We start from the raw sequence: 17,717 nt of genomic DNA, 5'->3' as shown, positions 1-17,717 counted from the left end.
TAATAAGGGGAGTGATTTTTACATTGCAACCTTGCATTTTACCCATGGTATGCGCCAGCAATGGTTGTCTTGTGCTTTGTGTGCCTTAAATGGAAAGCATGGCCTTCAGCGCAAATTCCACTCCTGTGGAGAGGCTGTTGCAGATTAGAAGGCGGAAAAAAATAAGTCAGGATGACACGTTCAATGAGATAATGAACACCTCCAGGGCAGCTGACACTGAGTTCAGAGCCTGGAGGATTTCATTGTCTGAAAAACTGGATATGGACATGGAGCGCAACCCAGGAACAAGGGCATGCCACATAGGACAAGATGCTGTGGATTATGAAGGGACCAATCAGATATGTTGAGGTGGTTGAGTTTCAGGAACAACAGTGGCAGGATACACTCCCTCTGTAGTCCATGCAGAACTGGCAGCCACAATCAACCTCTTCCCAAGCATTCTAGGAGGAGGCTGGGCAGGATGCAGTATCTGCTGCACTCGACACCGAAAGAGGGGAGTAGGAAGAGAAGGGAGCCATTCTAAGAACTTTCAATGTGCAGGCTTTGGTGCTTGCACAGACAAGCAGCATTTGTTTCTTCCCCTCCTTCCGAGAATGGTTGCTAACAGTTAAATTATTTTCCTTTCCCTCTACTGTTACATATGGGCAATAAAAGTCAACTGCTTTGTAATTAAGTACTCTTTATTTATTAAATTCATGAGGGTGATGGGGGAAGGGGAGGTGCTGCGATGGAGGAGATAGTATGGGAAGGCAAACCACAGATAAGTGGTGCTCATTACAAAAATGGGTTTTCAAAGCCTCCCTGAAGTGCAGAGCTCCTCGTTGGGCTCTCAGCGTTGCACTGATATCTGGCTCCTCAAAGTTTGTGGCAAGCTGATCTGCCTCCATGACCCAACTCAGGGGAAACTTCTCTCCCTTTGTCTTGCAGACATTATGGAGCATGCAGCAGGCAGAGAAAAATATGGGGATATTGCTTTCTCTGAGGTCTAACCTAGTGAACAAACTGCACCAGCGCGCCTTTAAATGTCCAAAGGCACATTCCACCACCATTTTGCACTTGCTAAGCCTATTATTGAACTGCTCCTTATTGCTGTCCAGGGCCCCGGTGTATGGCTTCATAAGCCATGGGAGCAAGGGATAGACTGGATCTCCCAGGATCACTATTGGCATTTCAACATCAGTAGTTATTTTTTGGTCTGGGAAAAAAAGTCCCCACTTGCATCTTTCTGAACAGACCTGAGTTCCTAAAGATGCACGTCATGCACCTTTCCAGACAACCCCACTTTGATGGTGATAGTCCCCTGTGATCCACCAGTGCTTGCAACACCATGGAAAAGTGTCCCCTTCGGTTTATGTACTCTGTGGCAGGGTGGTCTGGTGTGGATAAGGATATACATGCCATCTATTGCCCCACCACAGTTAGGGCACCCCATTGCAGCAAAACCATCCACTATATCCTGCACGTTTCCCAAATTCGCTACCCTTCTCAGCAGAAGTCTATTAATGGCTCTGCACACTTGTATCACAGCAGCTCCCACTGTGGATTTACTGACTCCAAACTGATTCCCAATTGAACGGTGGCAATCTGGCGTTGCTAGCTTCCAATGGCCACTCGCTTCTCCATTGTCAGAGCAAGTCTCAAGTTAGTATTTCTGCACTTCAAGGCAGGGGACAGCTCTGTGCAAAGTTCCAGGAAAGTGGCCTTACGCATCTGAAAGTTCTGCAGCCACTGCTCATCATACCACACCTTCATAAAAATGCAATCCCACCACTCAGTGCTTGTTTCCCGGGACCAGAAATGGCACTCTACCAAGTTCAGCTGCTGTACTATAGCCAGCAGCAACCCTGAGAATTGTTTTGTTCTGTGCCTAGTAGCAGAAGTAACATCACAGTTTTCCATGTTGTGGCTCCTCTCTCGGCTTTGGAAATTCTGCAGGATAAGTCGCGAGGTGTTTGTGATGCTCACAACAATAGTGCAGAGCTGAGTGAGCTCCAAGTTTCTCAAGTAATAGCATATGCGTGGTTGAGGCAGGGTTTTGAAAAGTGACGTGAAAAAGTGTTCGTTTGTTTGCTGTTGACATAAGGGGATAGAAAGGGAGAACATTGCATCATGGGAGTCCAAAGACCTTCCCAAAAGCCTGTGTGGATAGTTGCACTGTAGGATAACTACCCACAGTGCACCACTCTGTCCATCGATACAAGCACAGCTGGTGGGACTGCGCTCCGCCAACGCAATGAACATGGTGTGATCATGGCCAACGAACTTCATTAGTTCAGCGGATGAATGTCGACTGAAATTAAATTGACTTCACTTCGGGGTGTAGACATACCCTTCGTCTGGTGTAATCACTGTTTTTCTATATAGAACAATAGGGGCCACTAAGCCCTCAGCTGTTTTGAGACTGCTTTTATTTACATTTGATGAAGTAGCACAATGAGTTGCTACAAAGATAGCTTAAACCTACCTTTCTTTACCCTCTCCTTAGTCCTATGCCAGATGGAGCTCTCATGGTCCCGTGAATGAGACCCAGGATTTGTTGAACAGTTTTATATAAAGCACTTGGCTTGCTGGTTACAATTTTGTTTGGACTTCTGCACTTGTTTGACTATTTCCCATCAATTGCACCTTCCTGTTGTACCCATGTGATAGCACTGGGCTCAAAGAAAGATAAAGCTCTTAGAACTGTTGTGCATACAGGTTTAGCAGAATGCGAGGTCATTCTGAGGCCCTAAAATCTGGGCAAATGACCAGTCAAGGATATGGGAAGTGTTAACTGGTAAACTAATTGTCTGTTGCTTTACAAAGTTTACAAAATAACTTCCCTCTGTTATTGTTGATATCCTGACAGGTTCCTTTACTCCTTAGTTTGCTACATATATTGTATGTTGAATTTGTTCTTTGAGACTGGTGACAACTGCACAAATTTTAACAGCACAAATTAATTACACCACCTCCAGTTGCTATAAAACAGACCATGCCTCAAACGAAGTCTCCAACATTCTGTCCTATGAATATAGGCCCACTTATGCTTATCTGCTCGCATTGCCTAGTGAAATGAGGCAGTAGTTATGTTTGTGACTTAAGTATTCAACACAAAAAACATATCCTGATAATGGAATAGAATGCCCTTTGCTTGTTCTTTCTTGTACTAGTTTCCTGGTTCACTAGTTTCACTGCCCAGTTCTATGTGCCCCCATGTGATTGAGAAAAAAAAACAGGACATCTTCAATGGAGCGGGTTGGTGGCAGGCAGGAAACTCTGCTTAACTCCTGAAATTCTTCCCTGCACGGAGTTGTTGGCTTCCCAATGATTGGATTTCTACACTCACCGCTTGGAGGTTCAGGCCAAGCATTGCCTCATTGACCACACCCTGGTGCACCAAGCAAAGTGCCCTGTTCTTACTCCAGCACAAGGACAGGTAGCTTTTCAGCAGTGGTAAAATTGAGCCAAAATGGCCACAGAAAAGAACCAGACAAGGATGTCTCCTTTCGTAGTCATAACCTGTTTATGTGTAGACAATACACATACTGCTGAACAACTTATTTGAGGGGTAATTCTATAAACCAACATTTTTCACACCTAAAAAATACTGTCATACGTAGTTGTCTGTGTTCTAAATTTATCTTCATAGGTAATAATAAAGCTCGCTTCGTCCCCTCATGCTAGAAATTTCAAATCAAAATGGCAATCTGTCTCCTAGAGTGAAGGAATTCATGATGACAAAAGATGCTTTCTGTAGCAATTTCTTATGTTCATCCTTTCATGATGGTAAACAACTTCATGGTGGGAGCATCCAATTCCTTGGTATCATGGACTCTTACTATTTGACTAGCAGTTAAATTAACCATCTCATCTAGTACTTACAACCAAGCACTATCTTGAACTACATAGCATTAGTCCCTAACAGTCTGATCCTGGGAAGAGGTTGAACGCCTGTGGGTTGCTTCATGTCCTCTACTTTTTAATTGATTATACAAGTTTGGAAAACTAGTTCAAATATATTTATCTTTCCCTGTCATTTAAAAGCTTTTTCTCCCAAAATTTATTTTTAATTTTTTTAACAAACCTTGCTTATTATTTTAAAACTTCAATTCCTCTGTGCTATTCCCCTCTCTCCCCCAATATGCTCTTGCCTGTTTCATTTTTCAATGGATTTCTCACTTTCCTCCTCCACTCACTTTTTCACCATCTCTCAGGTGGAACATGAGCTCACTAACTTTCAAAGTATTTCTGTTGAGTAGGGAGGTGGTGTTGGTAATGAGGAAATGAGTTTGCCCAGCCTAAATAGGAACCAGTAGGCTTTTCAAATCTGTAGTGCATTACCTATGGAAAAACTAATCTGAAACCTTTACCTGTTTTCTCTCTCTTGATAGACACAATTTAATAGAGAGAAAATTTGGCTGTTGAGCAAGAACAATAGATATCTGCATATAAAGAAAGTCCACAGATGGGTCATTTAATAGATTCTACTGTTCTAGAATCTATGCATTTCATTTTAAAGGTAATGTTTCTAACACATGTGCTTATCCATACTGAAAATTACCCTGTGGTACTCATTTTCCCAAGATCCATTAGAGTTCATGAGCTTAGTAGGATCTAAAAGAGGATTAGATGTTTTTACAGGCAGAGACTATTAACAATATGTATATAAAAAGTAACAAACCCTATTGCTTCAGGGGGTAAGCTAACCATTAACAGCTTAGTTTTAAGTCCCTCGACCCCCTTTCATCTCCAGGAGGTATCAGAAGTTTGAAGCCTACTTATTCCCATATTAACATAAATCATGTTTATTCATTGATGCTGGTTATCTAAGTCTTTTAATGCCCCCAATTTAACCACAGCTGAAAACTGAAGACAGCAATTGTTCTAATAGTAAAAAGTACACAAACCTCATCTGCTGTGTTTACCATTTAACACAGTCAGAAGGATAAGGCACCAAACTGTTTGGAGAAAAAAAAGTGTTAAAAAAAATCTGCAACCAGGAATACTGAGGTATATTTGGGACCAAAATTTTTGGTCTTCCTAAAACTGACTTTTTTTTGCAAAACCTCAGCTGTACAGATTTTTTTTTTAAAATTCCACTGAAAACATTGTTTTAAATATTATCTTCTACCTGCTACTACAACATTTGTACAAGCATGTAAGAGGCAGAACAAGCAATTTACTAGAAACAAGAGAAACTGACTATTATTTTCATAGACCAAACTCACTGAAGTACATAGAACTGTATTAAAAGTAAGTTACATTTTGAGAGTTCTGTTTTGAGAAAACCTCAGCTCATGCCATAGCGAAGCAAATTGGCTTTTAAAATCTAATTTTAAAACGGGTACACCTTATCTGAAAAACTCATTTCCACCCACCTTTAAGTTTTGTATCGGCTAGAGTTACAAATAACACCTAAGATCACTAACTGAAAAAGATTAGCGGGAAAAAGATACACTCCTCTTTGACAATGCTGTGCACAGTCAGTTCCATTGTTTTATTGATTCTGATCGTTGCATTTCCTGTTTGATGCAGTGCCATAAGGACATTACTCATCTATTATTTGGGAGATAGAGCTCAGGTACATGTTCTTTTCCAGCCTTTGCACAAGGGAGGCTACCAGTAATAGAAGCAGCAATACTGCAAATGAAGAGGCAGCAGCCAGATGTGGGCTGAACTTAAACGTGTGATACTGTGGATCTCAGGCCTGTTCACTCTCCTGTGAGTAAGACCCTTATAAATATTAAAGTGGGAGCAGAAACACTAATGAAGTAATAAAGGAAATTGTTTCTATCCATGCTGTTTAAAGGGATTTTAGTAAGAAATAAGAAAATTCCAAAGTAGTCAATTTAAATAATGTCAAGCTGATAATGTTCCCCTTTATACAAGTCTACTAAGTGGGGAAAAATGATCCACCTGTTAAATTATTGCAGTGACAAAACACACCACACATTGCCTTGCCTCCCCTCCCAGAAAAAAAAAACCAAAAAACCCCAAAACCAAAAAACCTTTAATCTCCTCAGTTCTTGCAAAAGTCAATTTGAAAGAACCAGTCTCTTCATGCTGGTCACCAGGACCACTGAGAGAGAGAGGAACTAGACATGCTTGTTTGATCCTCTTCGCTCACATGAGCCTTTTGGGGTCAATTTTCTCCAGATGAACTAAAGGCTTTAGCTGCTCAGCAAAGTTCCGCATGTCATCAGAAACTATGTCTTGTCCTGCCGGTGCTACGACACTCAGCTCCACGAGGTAGGAGAGAGACAAGGGCTCAATGCTATCAGTGTTTCCTGGAATCAGGATGCGGAAGATCTTGTACACTACTATCTTCATGATACCCTTGCGAAACACATGGCCCTTGGCAACAAACTCGTGGTCCATGCGGAATCCCATCTCCACCAGAAAGTCAGTAAGGTTCTCTGATGTGGCGATGTCTACACAGTTGCGCACCAGAGCATGGCGGTTTTTGTCTCCCATTTCTGGTTGTCCCAAATAGCGCAAGTGCCAGGGCGTGCCAGTTTTGTCCATGGAGCGCCGTGCCCTTAGGACAAAGGGGCTGGCCTGCTGCCCTTTCAGGAGGAATACCATCTCATGGTCCAGGAAAGTCTCGGGTTCCATGTTGTCACACAGACCACGCAACCGGTGAAGTAGGCTCTCGAGGCTTTGATCCAAAACACTTCCTGGGTGGAGAACAAGTTCAATAATTCACCACTGAGTAGTTTACTACTGCCACTAAGATAGCATGGTTTGATCCACCAGTGCAGGGCTACCCCAAATTATCTCAGCATATTAAAAAATAGCAAATAAGAGAACAAATGCTCATCCAAACTCATTTTTCAAAATGTGGCAGAGGATGGAAAAACTGCAGGAAACAATATACACCTAGCGCTTTTCATCTGGGAATCTGAAAACATTTTACAAAAGGATTATTATTCCCCATTTTTATAGAAAGGGAAACTGAAGTGTACAGCACTTAAATGACTTTGCCCAAATTCAAACAGCCAAGGGCAGTCATAAAAAGAACCTAGCTTGCTAATTGCTGGACCACTCTCCCTCTAGAACACATCAAGAACCTGTATGTACATTAGTGCTGTTGTTCAGTAATGTCCACATTCCTGCATAGTAGCTAAAACAGCAGCACAGACACCAATATAATGTTAGTAACTACACTCAAGACTGTCACAAAGGCGTTCAGAGGGATTTGCAGCAAAACCAAAAAGTACAAGAGCAAGCACAAAGCCCAGAACAAATTTAAGTAACGGAATGTTCTGCATCAAAAAGGTGTGTGAGGGGGTGCACATGAGTTCCTGCTGGCGCCTGGGAGTCAGAGCACGGCCAGAGCCAGCTTGCCTACTTCCGGACAGTTTTAACCCTAAGTGTCAACCTCTTTCACAAAAGAAGTCTGACCGCCCCCATTTAGGATCTGATTGAGGCTAGGTCTTTTCTTCTCTTTCCCCCCTTCAACTCCCACTGTTAAAAACTGGAATGATTGAAGTACAAGTAAACAGAGTATTCAGACGAACCTCACGGTATGGGATTATGACCCGACATCAAACCCATCTTCCCCCCAGGCTTACCTTGGAGTAAATACTCCATCATGTTAATGGTGCCGCCAGTGACAGGCATCATGGTAACAGGTGGGGCCTCCATGGTTTTGGCTTCCCTAGATGGAGCACAAAGAAATCCGGTCCATGACTACAGCAGATATTCAGGCGCAGGGAGGCCCCAGCTGCTGTGACCAGGCCCCGCAGTGTGTATGACGGGGGGAGGGGGGAATGGCGGGGGAAGCGGCGCCCCGAGGAAGGGCTCCCCGCGGGAACAGCGCCTTGCAGCCCGACAAGGGCAACCGGATGCTGGCTGGGTACAACCACCACCAACGGGTTCTGCGGCGCTGCACCTTGGAGGAGCCGCGGGCGGCGGGGGAGTCCGAGCCGGCCCCGGAGCCCATGAGCTGGGCGGACGCTGCCCTCACCTCTAGGGCGGGGACCCCGCTCTCTACGGCCTCGGGCTCGGGTCCTGGAGAGCTTCCCGGATCTAGTCCGCGATCCCAGCCGCTCCGCTCCTCCGCCCAGCAAGTGCGCATGCGCCGCGTCTCCCACCCATCCACCCACCCACGCTCCTGCCCTCTGCGGACGCAGGCCAGGCTGAGGGAGCTGGGCGGGGTTTCCATTACATTCTCCCTCATCCTGCTGTGCTCCGCTGCCGCCTGCGGCCCGCCAGGCCAGCGCGTGGGTCGCCGACTCCAAGATCCTCCCTCCCCCCTCCCCCCACGCGCGGCCTTCAGGGCCTCGTCCGCGGTGCGCGTTGTTGGGTAGGGCGAGGGGTGCGCGCGCGCGGCCTTGGGCCTTCGTCCGGCCTGGGGCACTCAGCCCCCACCCTTACCTCAGCAGCCAGCCTGGGGCACCCGTGGCTCCCCCGCCCGGCCCGCCTGGGGCAGGCAGAAGTGATTGAGGTTGGTTCCTTACTGGTGGCTCCCAGTTCTTTATTCAAAGGGGGCACTCATTTGAAAACAGAGGCAGTAAGATTAAATGTTTAGAAATGGTATCAAAATGAATGTGATGGCATGTGACAAACGTAAATTAGTCATTGGTTATTCATTGGGTAATCACATAAGCTGCTGTTTGACTGGGTGTACGTGACATAACACGTCTTGGGCCATCTCAAATGAGTCTGTGACACATCTCCATGACGCTTGGACAGTTTAGAAGGAGCTGATAAAAATTGCACCCAGACCCAATGCTGCATTCCTGCACCCCCTCACCCCGCTTCCATTTTGTACATGGGGCTTGACTGGGATTTGCCCGGCTGTATGTGACAAAATGTGTCTCGGGTCACCTCAAGTGTTACGTCCTCACCTCCGTTAGACTGTTCTGAAGAGGCTGGGGCATGCCACTCCCTGATCCAAAGCTGTGGTCTTGCTAATATGCTGTTATACATCACACTCCAACCCCACGTCCACATGTACTTTGGGCTTGAATAGGTAGCTGGATTTTGAGTGACTGCAAATGACAAAGCAAGTCTTTGGTCATGGCAAAAGACACATCACCTAACTGTCAGAGTGGTGTGAGGTAGCTGGGCCAGGCCGCTCCCTGACCCAGCTCATTATGCTGCCATGTGTTGCACTCCAACACTGCTTCTGTATTGTACATACGGCTTGAATAAGGACCTGGGTTTTGACTATATGTGACAAAATGTTTCTCTGGTCACTCCAAGTGACAGGTCCCCTTGACCATCAGCCTGTTCGGAAGGAGTTGAGAGAAGTCACTCCTTGACCTGAAGTTTTGTTCTTGCACAATATGCTACCACATGCACCCCATCCCACTTTTAAAGTGTAAATGGTGCTTAAATAAGGAACTGGATTTTGATTAACTACATGGCAAAATAAGTCTTGGGTCACCCCAAGTGACATGTTCCTGCAACCTTCAGACTGTTCTGAAGGAACTGGCACATGTCACGCCCTGACCCAAAGATTTGATTTTGCACAGTATGGTGCCAAATGTCATGTCTCAACCCCATTTCTTTATTGTAGCTAGGGCTTGAATAAAGAGCTGGAAATTGACTGACTGTACATGACGAAACAAGTCTCAAGTCACCCCAAGTGAGGCTGTTTTGAAGGAGCTGGGACATGTCACTCCCTGCCTCCCAACACTTCATTCTTATGAATCTATAATACTCTGCCACCTATCACACGCTCACACAACTTCCATAGTATAAATGGGGCTTGAATATGGAGCTGAATTTGACTGACTGTACATGATAAAACAAGTCTTTGGTCACCCTAAAGGAACCTTGAAAGAAGAACTGATTGAGACATCTACCAGGATTGCGTCATCCAGGAAAACAAGATGCCTCTGAAATAATATAATGTAAAACAGTCCATTCCTATTTGCAGTACATTGCTATTTCACCTTTCACATGTACACTCAGTTGCACCTAATATTGAACCTTCAGAGCATGAGGGTATGTGATTTATACCTAGATGCCACAGGATCAGTTGTCAAGAGACTAACATCATGTAAACATCAAATCTTGTATTATGTTTTATGTACTAAATGCCCATCAGACTTGACATACATAGTACCATTAGCAGAGATGCTAACCGCAGACTAAAGCGTTCAAAAAATTTCATGTTGGCTGGTCTTACTTTCCCAAGATACTTTTACAGTAACTGTCATCAGCTCAGACTATTCAAAGTGCAATGTGACTTCAGTTGGGCTTTAATTCATGCTACTACAGAGGTTTTCAGCTGAATGACTACAGAAGTTATCTCAATGCTTGTTTTGAAGGGTGTCATGAAGGAGGCAAGTTTACAATCTTATACATTTGTGCAGCACATAAGATAAAAATGTATATATGGATATGTAGCTAATCTGAAAGATTTCCACTATTGTCAAGAAGTTTTTCTTTTATGCTTTTGTCATGTCAATTCCAAGTAGGTGTGTGCCTGCCGCATTCACAGTCGTCAGAAGGTTTTTTCCCCAGCGGTATCTGTTGGGTCGGTTTAGTCGCCCCCTGGAGTCACACCACTATGGCACCAAATATAGGGCCCCATCAATCAGCCGCCTCTTCAGTTCCTTCTTACCGCCTGTGACAGACATTGGAGTTTCTCTTCTCTCTTGCTTTGGCAAGCATTCCCCTAGTGTCTTGCAGATACCTTTAAATATTTAGATTAGTTTAGTAATCAGTAGTTCGGAATTACAGTTAAGTTTATTTCTCTCCCTCCCTGGGGAGCTGGGGCATGCCTTGATCCCAGAGGTTTAAGCCGAGTGGGTCTTGCCATAAAACTGTGCCTAAGGGTGACTCACATGACTCCTGTCTGAAGTGCCTAGACAAATCACACAAGACAGACCAGTGTAGAATTTGTAAAAACTTCAGACCTAGGACCAAGAAGGAGGGGGGGGGGGTAAGACCGAAGTACCTCCTCATGGAGTCAGTCTTCGCTCCCAGCCAGTGGGCGATTCAGATCCCAGTACCTCAGTGCGGAGTGCAACACTCTCAATAAGGGACACGGCAGTACCGAAGAAAATCATGCACCACTCCTTACCAGCACTGGAGTCATCCCAGCACCGTTCCCATTCACCAGTGCCCTGTAAGAGGCATAAGAAAACTGATAGGGGGCGCTTGCCTATGGTGAGGACGGGTGTGAAGGACAGCAGCGGAGCATATGCCGGACAAGAACTCACAATGCCCATTCCATCTGAGGTGGCACCATTGGCTCTGGGCCTGCAGAAGGGCATCCAGGTATCTGTGGACTCCCTAGCGAGGGAAATTCAGGTGGGGAAGTTGGATCTCCCATCCACCCTGGACACCTTTGAGGCAGCTAGAGACCTGGTAGCCATGACAGCACAGCAGTCTTCTGCCAAGTCAGAGAGAGCCGCAGTTGTAAAACCTCCGACACCACAGAGCAGTATGGTCCCATCTAGAGCCAAACCGGCCATGATGTGGCACTGATCACCATCTTCTCGGCACCAATCTCCGGCACCATCCCATTTGGCACTGCCGTGGTCCCTGTGCTCGGACTTGGGATCCTCAGACTTGGAGGCTGAGTCATACACTTCCCATTGCAGCAAACATTGCTTGAAAAGATGCCAGCGTGAACAGGAGTCGGGACAAGTTCCCCTTATGAGACCCTGGCCAGGGCAGTGGCAGCTGCCAGCTCAATGGCCCTTCTGGACACCATAGGCTTACCATCAGGCCCAAGGGTCCTTCTCCAGAGACCCCCAGCCCCTCTCTTCGGAAGGACATCCCACACCACCACTGGAGAGCTGTTGGTCACCACGCAACACCGAGGTTGGCACAGAGGTCACTACCAAGGTCAGTACTGAGAGGGAGGCAGAAACAGGCACCTCAATTGACCCAGGTGTCACGCCTGACATTCCCATGCAAGGGGAGTCCCATGAGCCTGAGGGGCAGGAGGAACAGGTTCTGTCCAAGGCATACTTGTCCTCGGCACCAGACGAGGTGGTAGCAGGGACATTAGCTGGCCCAACCTCCATGGACAGCAAGGCCCATCAGGAGTTGCTGCTGAGGGTGGCCCAGAACTTGGGGCTCCAGGTGGAGAAGATGATAGAGTCAGTGGACCCCATGGTGGACATTCTGATGTTGGAAGGTCCCTCAAGAGTGGTGCTATGCCTTATCAAGACCATTCAGGCCACAACAAAAATCCTGTGGCAAACACCCGCCTCTATCCCACCCACAACTAAGGGGATAGAGAGGAATTTCTTTGCCCTGTCTAGAGGCCATGAGTATCTGTTCATCCATCTGCAGCTGGAGTTGTTGTTAGTGTCCACCGCGAACGAGAAGGAGAGGCAGGGACAGCAGGGTCCTTTTCCGAGTCCAAGAACTCAAAGAAGCTGGACCTCTACGGTAGGAAGGTCTATTCTACCAGGGGGCTTCAGCTTTGAATCACTAATCAACGACCAATTCTGAGTTGTTACAATTTCAATTCATGGGACACCATGTTGAAGTTCAAGGATCTCCTCCCTGCCAACTCCAGATCAGAGTTTGCAGCTATCATAAAGGGTGGCAAGGCAGTAACTAGGATCACACTGCAAGTCACCCTAAACGTGGCAGATTCAGCCATAAGAACAATCGCCATGAAGAGGAACTCATGGTTGCAGGTATCGGGCCTCCGTCTGGAGTTCCAACAGACAATTCAAGACTTGCCCTTTGAAGGCTAGGGATTGTTCTCAGAGCAAACTGACTCCAAGCTCCACAGCCTTAAAAGACTCCAGGGCAATGCTGAAGTCATTGGGCCTGCACACTTGCCCCACAGAGAATGCACTTTAAGGCCCAGCTGCCTCCGTGGTTTTACCCCTCACAGATCAGACAGGACTATTCAAGGAAGAGGGGCAGAAACAACAGAAAGCCTCAGCCTCTTTCCAATTAAGGCCGGAGTTCAATGAGACAACCCTTTAGGTCTAAGCAGTCATTTTGAGAGTGCGCCCAAGGGCGACTCACCAGGCCAGATTCCGAATCCTTACCCCTGTGTGCTCCGCCGAGACGGAGGGTTCAGGATTTGAGATCTTGGCAGCGAGAGAAGAGCAGCCGGATGAGGAAATGCCCACACAAGTAGTTTTATTCAGGCTGCTAGTTGCCATTACAATATTTTAAGGGGCTGGGAATCAGGTGTTTATCACAACAAGAGCAGAGAAGCCCATCACCACCCTATAAGCGAGCTGCAACCAGGGAGCAGACCTGCCACGTATCATCCGCTGGTTCCTCTACGGATCTACGGAGAGCTTCAGGCAGGGCGGCACCTGGGAGTCCCATATATACCCCATCCCCTAATCCTAGCAATAAGCTCATTGGTTACATCTCAATCCCCTTATGGATTGGGCCTTAACGCTTGTTATTCTCTCTTCTATTGGCAGTTAGCTAGGGACCAATCCTCAACAAGCTGAGGTTAGTTGTTTACTGATAAAGCTGGCCCTTAGCTGGTTTAAACTGGTTCTGCGGTCAGCCTACTTCTGTTTTCATCCCGAGGGTATTTCCAGGTCCCGAGGCCTGGCCTCAGGAGGCCTACCTTTGCTTATAAAGCCTGCTCTTGCTCCAGGGCCCAGTCTTGCCATGCTAAGCCATCCTCGCGTTACAATGCTCTTGCGCGCCCTACACCCGTTTTTTGAATTGCCTATCCCAGTTCTATTGGACGTGGGCCCAGATAACCTCAGACAGATGGATGCTTTGTACAATAGAGCTGGTATATTCTCTCCAGTTCTCCTCCCCACCCTCCAACCCCATCCTTCTTCAGGGACCCTTCTCATGAGGAACTCCTTATACAAAAGGTGCGAACATTCCTGGGCGCAGGAGCAGTGGAGGAGGTCCCTCGGGAGCTATGTTGAAAGAGATTCTTCTCCCATTATTTCCTAATCCCAAAGGCCAAAGGAGGTCTCAGACCTATTCTCAACCTGTGAAACCTCAACAAATTCATGAAGAAGTTAAATTTCGCATGGTTTCCTTGGCCACCATTATTCCTTCTCTGGATTCGGGGGACTGGTACACCACCTTTGACTTGAAGGATGCATATTTTTACATAATCCCTCCCCACAGAAGTTTCCTCACATTCAAAGTAGACCCCTCCCAGTACCAGTTTACAGTCCTCCCCTTTGGGTTGTTGGCAGCTCCTCAAGTCTTCACCAAATGCACAGCAGTTGTCGCTGCCTTCCTGAGTTGACACAGGGTTCAGGTATTTCCATACCTGGATGACTGGTTAGTCAAGAGCTACTCCAAGGCCCACGTAGCGGCCCATGTGTCCCTGATCTGAGCAATGTCCAAGTCGACCCTATCACCTACCAGAAGATAGAATTTATAGGAGCCATTCTGGACTCTGCCCAAGCCAGGGCATTTCTACCAGAAACTTGCTCACGTTTCTACCAGAAACATCTCACTTCTGCAATATGGGCTCCATCATAGCAGTCTTCAGACGCTTCCCTACCATGACAGCTCAGACTTGCTAAAAGTTGCTCAGTCAGATGGCCGCCTGCAGCTATGTGGTTCAGCACGCGAGGCTTCGGCTCAGACCTCTCCAGGAATGGCTGGTATCAGTGTATCGCCCAAACAGGGACAGTCTGAACAAGGTAGTTTTGCTCCCCCCTGGGTTATCGAGTCCCTCCAGTGGTGGCTCTATCTGAGTACGGTTTGTGCGGGAGTGCCCTTCTCCAGACCACAACCCTCATTGACTCTGATCATGGATGCTTCGGAGCTGGTATGGGGAGCCCATGTAGAGAACCTCAGGACACAAGGCCTCTGGTCCCAATCGAGCTCTCCCTCCACGTCAGTGTAAGGGAGCTCAGAGCAGTCCATCTAGCCTGCCAAACATTCTGCACCCATCTAAAGGGAAAATGTATATCAGTCATGATGGACAACACCCCGGCAGTGTTTTATATAAACAAACAGGGAGGAGCACACTCCTCTTCCTTGTGCCACAAAGCCGTCAAGTTGTGGAAGTTCTGCATAGCCCACTCTATACACCAAGGGGAGTCTTACATCCCGGGAGCCTAGAACAAGCTGGTGGACCATCTCAGCAGGTCCTTATGCAACCACGAGTGGCCGATTCAGCTGGACATCGTGAGCAGCCTTTTCCAAAGATGGGGAGTTCCCTAGGTAGACCTGTTCACGACAAGGCTCAGCAGGAAATGTCAGTGGTTTTTCTTTTTCCCGAACCACAGCCTGGAATTGATATGCATTCCTCCTGCCATGGGAAGGAAGCCTGCTCCATGCGTTCCCGCCATTCCTGATGGTCCACAAGGTGATGCTCAAGGTCAAGAGGGAAAGAGCATCTGTTATCCTGATAGCTCCAGCCTGGCCTTGACAGCACTGGTATTCAGTGCCATTGGAACTGTCAGTAGCTTCTCTGATCACTTTACCAGTAATGCTGGAACTGATCACTTAGGACCCCGGCTGCTTCTGGCATCCTATCTTAGAGTCACTCTGTTGATACCGGGATGCTTAGTGATTAGTATGAATACTAGTGAGACACGGTATGCTTGATTTGCAGATTAATAAGGTTTAATGTGCAAGGTTTTTTATAAATAGACTAGTTAAATACAAAGACTAAAATTAACTATAATATATTATACTTATTAAGCTTGGACTGCTAAGCAATTACTTAGAAGGCTGTATACAGGAACGGCTTTTTTTAGGGGCTTCATTTTAGGGAGTTAGTGGTTTTTGGTTTGACTGGCATTTTTTGTGGAATCAGGCGTTGATGGAGCGTGCTTTTTTGTTTAAGTTGTGATTTTTTATATTACTTAATATATAATTTTTATTTAATTACTTTTTTATTTATTTTTATATATGTTAATTATTTACATTGGGTTTTTATTTTTAATTATATTTTATTTTTATTATGATAATTGGGGTGGTTAAAATAACATTTAGTGATAGGAGGGGTGGTGTGAAAACATGCCCCTTGGCAGTGAGACAGTGTACATTCAAGGATAACTTCTTGTTCCCATCACCGTTATCTATGTGCAGCTGCAAGCATACATGTTGTGTATTTCATCTTGTTATGTGCCAAAACAGACATCTGTAAGGTTAATCAGTAGTCCTATTTATTTTTGCCAACTGGAAGATGTCATGCTACAGGGGTCAGAATAGCCAAGCAAGCAGCTGAAGCTAGAGGAAGTGGTCAGGCAACTCAAATTGCATTGGGCCTCCAACATTCCCCTCCTTGATGGCTGCCATAGCTTAATAGGCCACCACGATGACTTGATACATACCTTTGATACATACCTTTGACTGTGACTTAAGGCACCCCATCTGGGATCCAACCGATTAGGGTCTTCTTGCTGGCAGGGTATATTGCAACGCGCCACCTTACTTGTATACGGGGGTTGTTTAGTCCCTGGAGTTGCTTTAGGGATGTTTTAGTCTACTAAAAGAGTCCCACTGCAGCCATTATAGAAATTATTGATAACACACACACAAGCACAATGGGGTGCAGTGTTAGATTTAAAATCCCAGTGGCAGTGGGGGACCATTCCAGTAGGGTTTTTTACCAACTATGCTTTGTGGCAGCTTTTTGATATATATAGTGGGGCTGGCTTTATTTACTATGAACACAGGTTTTATTTATTGTGAGCTTAAAGCATGTGCAAGATTTTTTGTAGCTCTACAGCATTTGATTTTTAATTTGCTATTTTTGCGGTTATAATATGGGGCCAAATTGCTGATTTATTTTTTCAATATTTATACTAAGTGCATTGGCCACTTGCTGATATAGGCACGTAATATTTTGTAGCAACTGCAACACATACTGATTAGCTAACAATTTGGGTTGGAGCTCATCTGGAGCACCATTTGTCCACCAGTACTTTAGCAATCTTATTTTGCGTTTTGTTATAACTTTAAAAGGGGAATACTCATGGGTTGCCTCTGTTACTTTTAGAGCCATGAATACTAAGGGCAATTTAGTATTCCAGTTTTTGCCTTGAGCATTGATTATTTTTTAAAGCTAATTTTAAAGTTTGATTAGTGCATTTTACTGCTTCCAAACATGATGGTATGGTATATGCCATTTTTGTTTTATGTTTAAGGTTTTACAGGTGTATTTTAAAATTTTACAAATGAAGTGAGGACTATTATTACTGTCAGTTTTTTTGGGGAGCTTCCATTTGGAGAACACATGATTTACCAGTATTTTAGCTGTGGTACGAGCAGTGTTGTTTTGAACGGGAAAGGCCTTGACTCATTTGGTAAATGGATTAATAATTACTAAACAGTAACGATGGCCTGTTTTACTGGTGGGTAACTTAATGTAATTTATCTGGAGGCAACTTCAGGGTTTTTTAAGCCTTTGGTGACCTAGTGGGCCTTTCTTTTTAGAAACATCTGGGTTGTTTACTGCATAGGCTAGGCAATTGTTTACTTAGCATTTTATATTTTGTCATATTTTGTGCCATCATTTTACTGTTTTTAACTGGTTTAGAATTTTTTTAATATTAAAATGGCCATTTTTATGCACTGCTTGTATTAAATTATTTTGTTGTTTTGTTGGAACAATTTATACTGGTACTTTTTGATTTTTTTGTTTGGCTATAAGCAAACCACTTGAATGCTGTTTAATTTTTTACTTATTTACTTTCCCTTGTTGCAGCAACTGTTGTATGCTAGCATCACTTTTCTGCAAGGCTGCTAAGTTTATAATGGGTACAGATTTTTGGGGGTTTTTTTGAGCAGCTGCCATTGGGGTGATTGGTGCTTGCCATTCTGGACCTGTTTGTGCTTGTTGATTGCTT

The 17,717-nt window shown here is 45.4% G+C and overlaps 1 protein-coding gene across 2 annotated transcripts; it reads right to left on the bottom strand.

The window, feature by feature from the left end:
* Window positions 1-5,141: 5,141 nt before the first annotated feature.
* On the bottom strand, window positions 5,142-8,079 carry MED18 (mediator complex subunit 18). Of its 2 annotated transcripts, none has more exons than XM_067568888.1 (3): window positions 7,952-8,079; window positions 7,557-7,642; window positions 5,142-6,659 (listed from the first exon to the last, which is right to left on the bottom strand). In XM_067568888.1, the coding sequence occupies exons 2-3, from the start codon at window positions 7,627-7,629 to the stop codon at window positions 6,106-6,108; spliced, it is 627 nt and encodes a 208-aa protein (XP_067424989.1). In that variant the 5' UTR covers window positions 7,630-7,642; window positions 7,952-8,079; the 3' UTR covers window positions 5,142-6,105. The 2 variants fall into 2 exon arrangements, with proteins under 2 accessions (XP_067424989.1, XP_067424990.1); XM_067568889.1 differs by lacking the exon at window positions 7,952-8,079 and adding an exon at window positions 7,877-7,895.
* Between the last annotated feature and the right edge of the window lie 9,638 nt (window positions 8,080-17,717).

Source organism: Emydura macquarii, unplaced genomic scaffold (assembly GCF_026122565.2).
Source record: "Emydura macquarii macquarii isolate MOO-44397 ecotype Brisbane River unplaced genomic scaffold, CSIRO-AGI_Emac_v2 contig_2897, whole genome shotgun sequence".
In the NCBI taxonomy this organism is placed as follows: Eukaryota; Metazoa; Chordata; order Testudines; family Chelidae; genus Emydura; species Emydura macquarii.
The sequence above is the reverse complement of the archived record's forward strand: the minus strand, read 5'-3'. Positions and strand labels throughout refer to the sequence as shown.

Bases quoted from the DNA above. Each gene is read 5' to 3' on its own strand.
- MED18 (XM_067568888.1), bottom strand. From the start codon at position 7,629: ATGGAGGCCCCACCTGTTACCATGATGCCTGTCACTGGCGGCACCATT. The intron at 6,660-7,556 runs GTAAGCCTGGGG...TTCTCCACCCAG, and splicing joins GATGGAGTATTTACTCCAAG to GAAGTGTTTTGGATCAAAGC.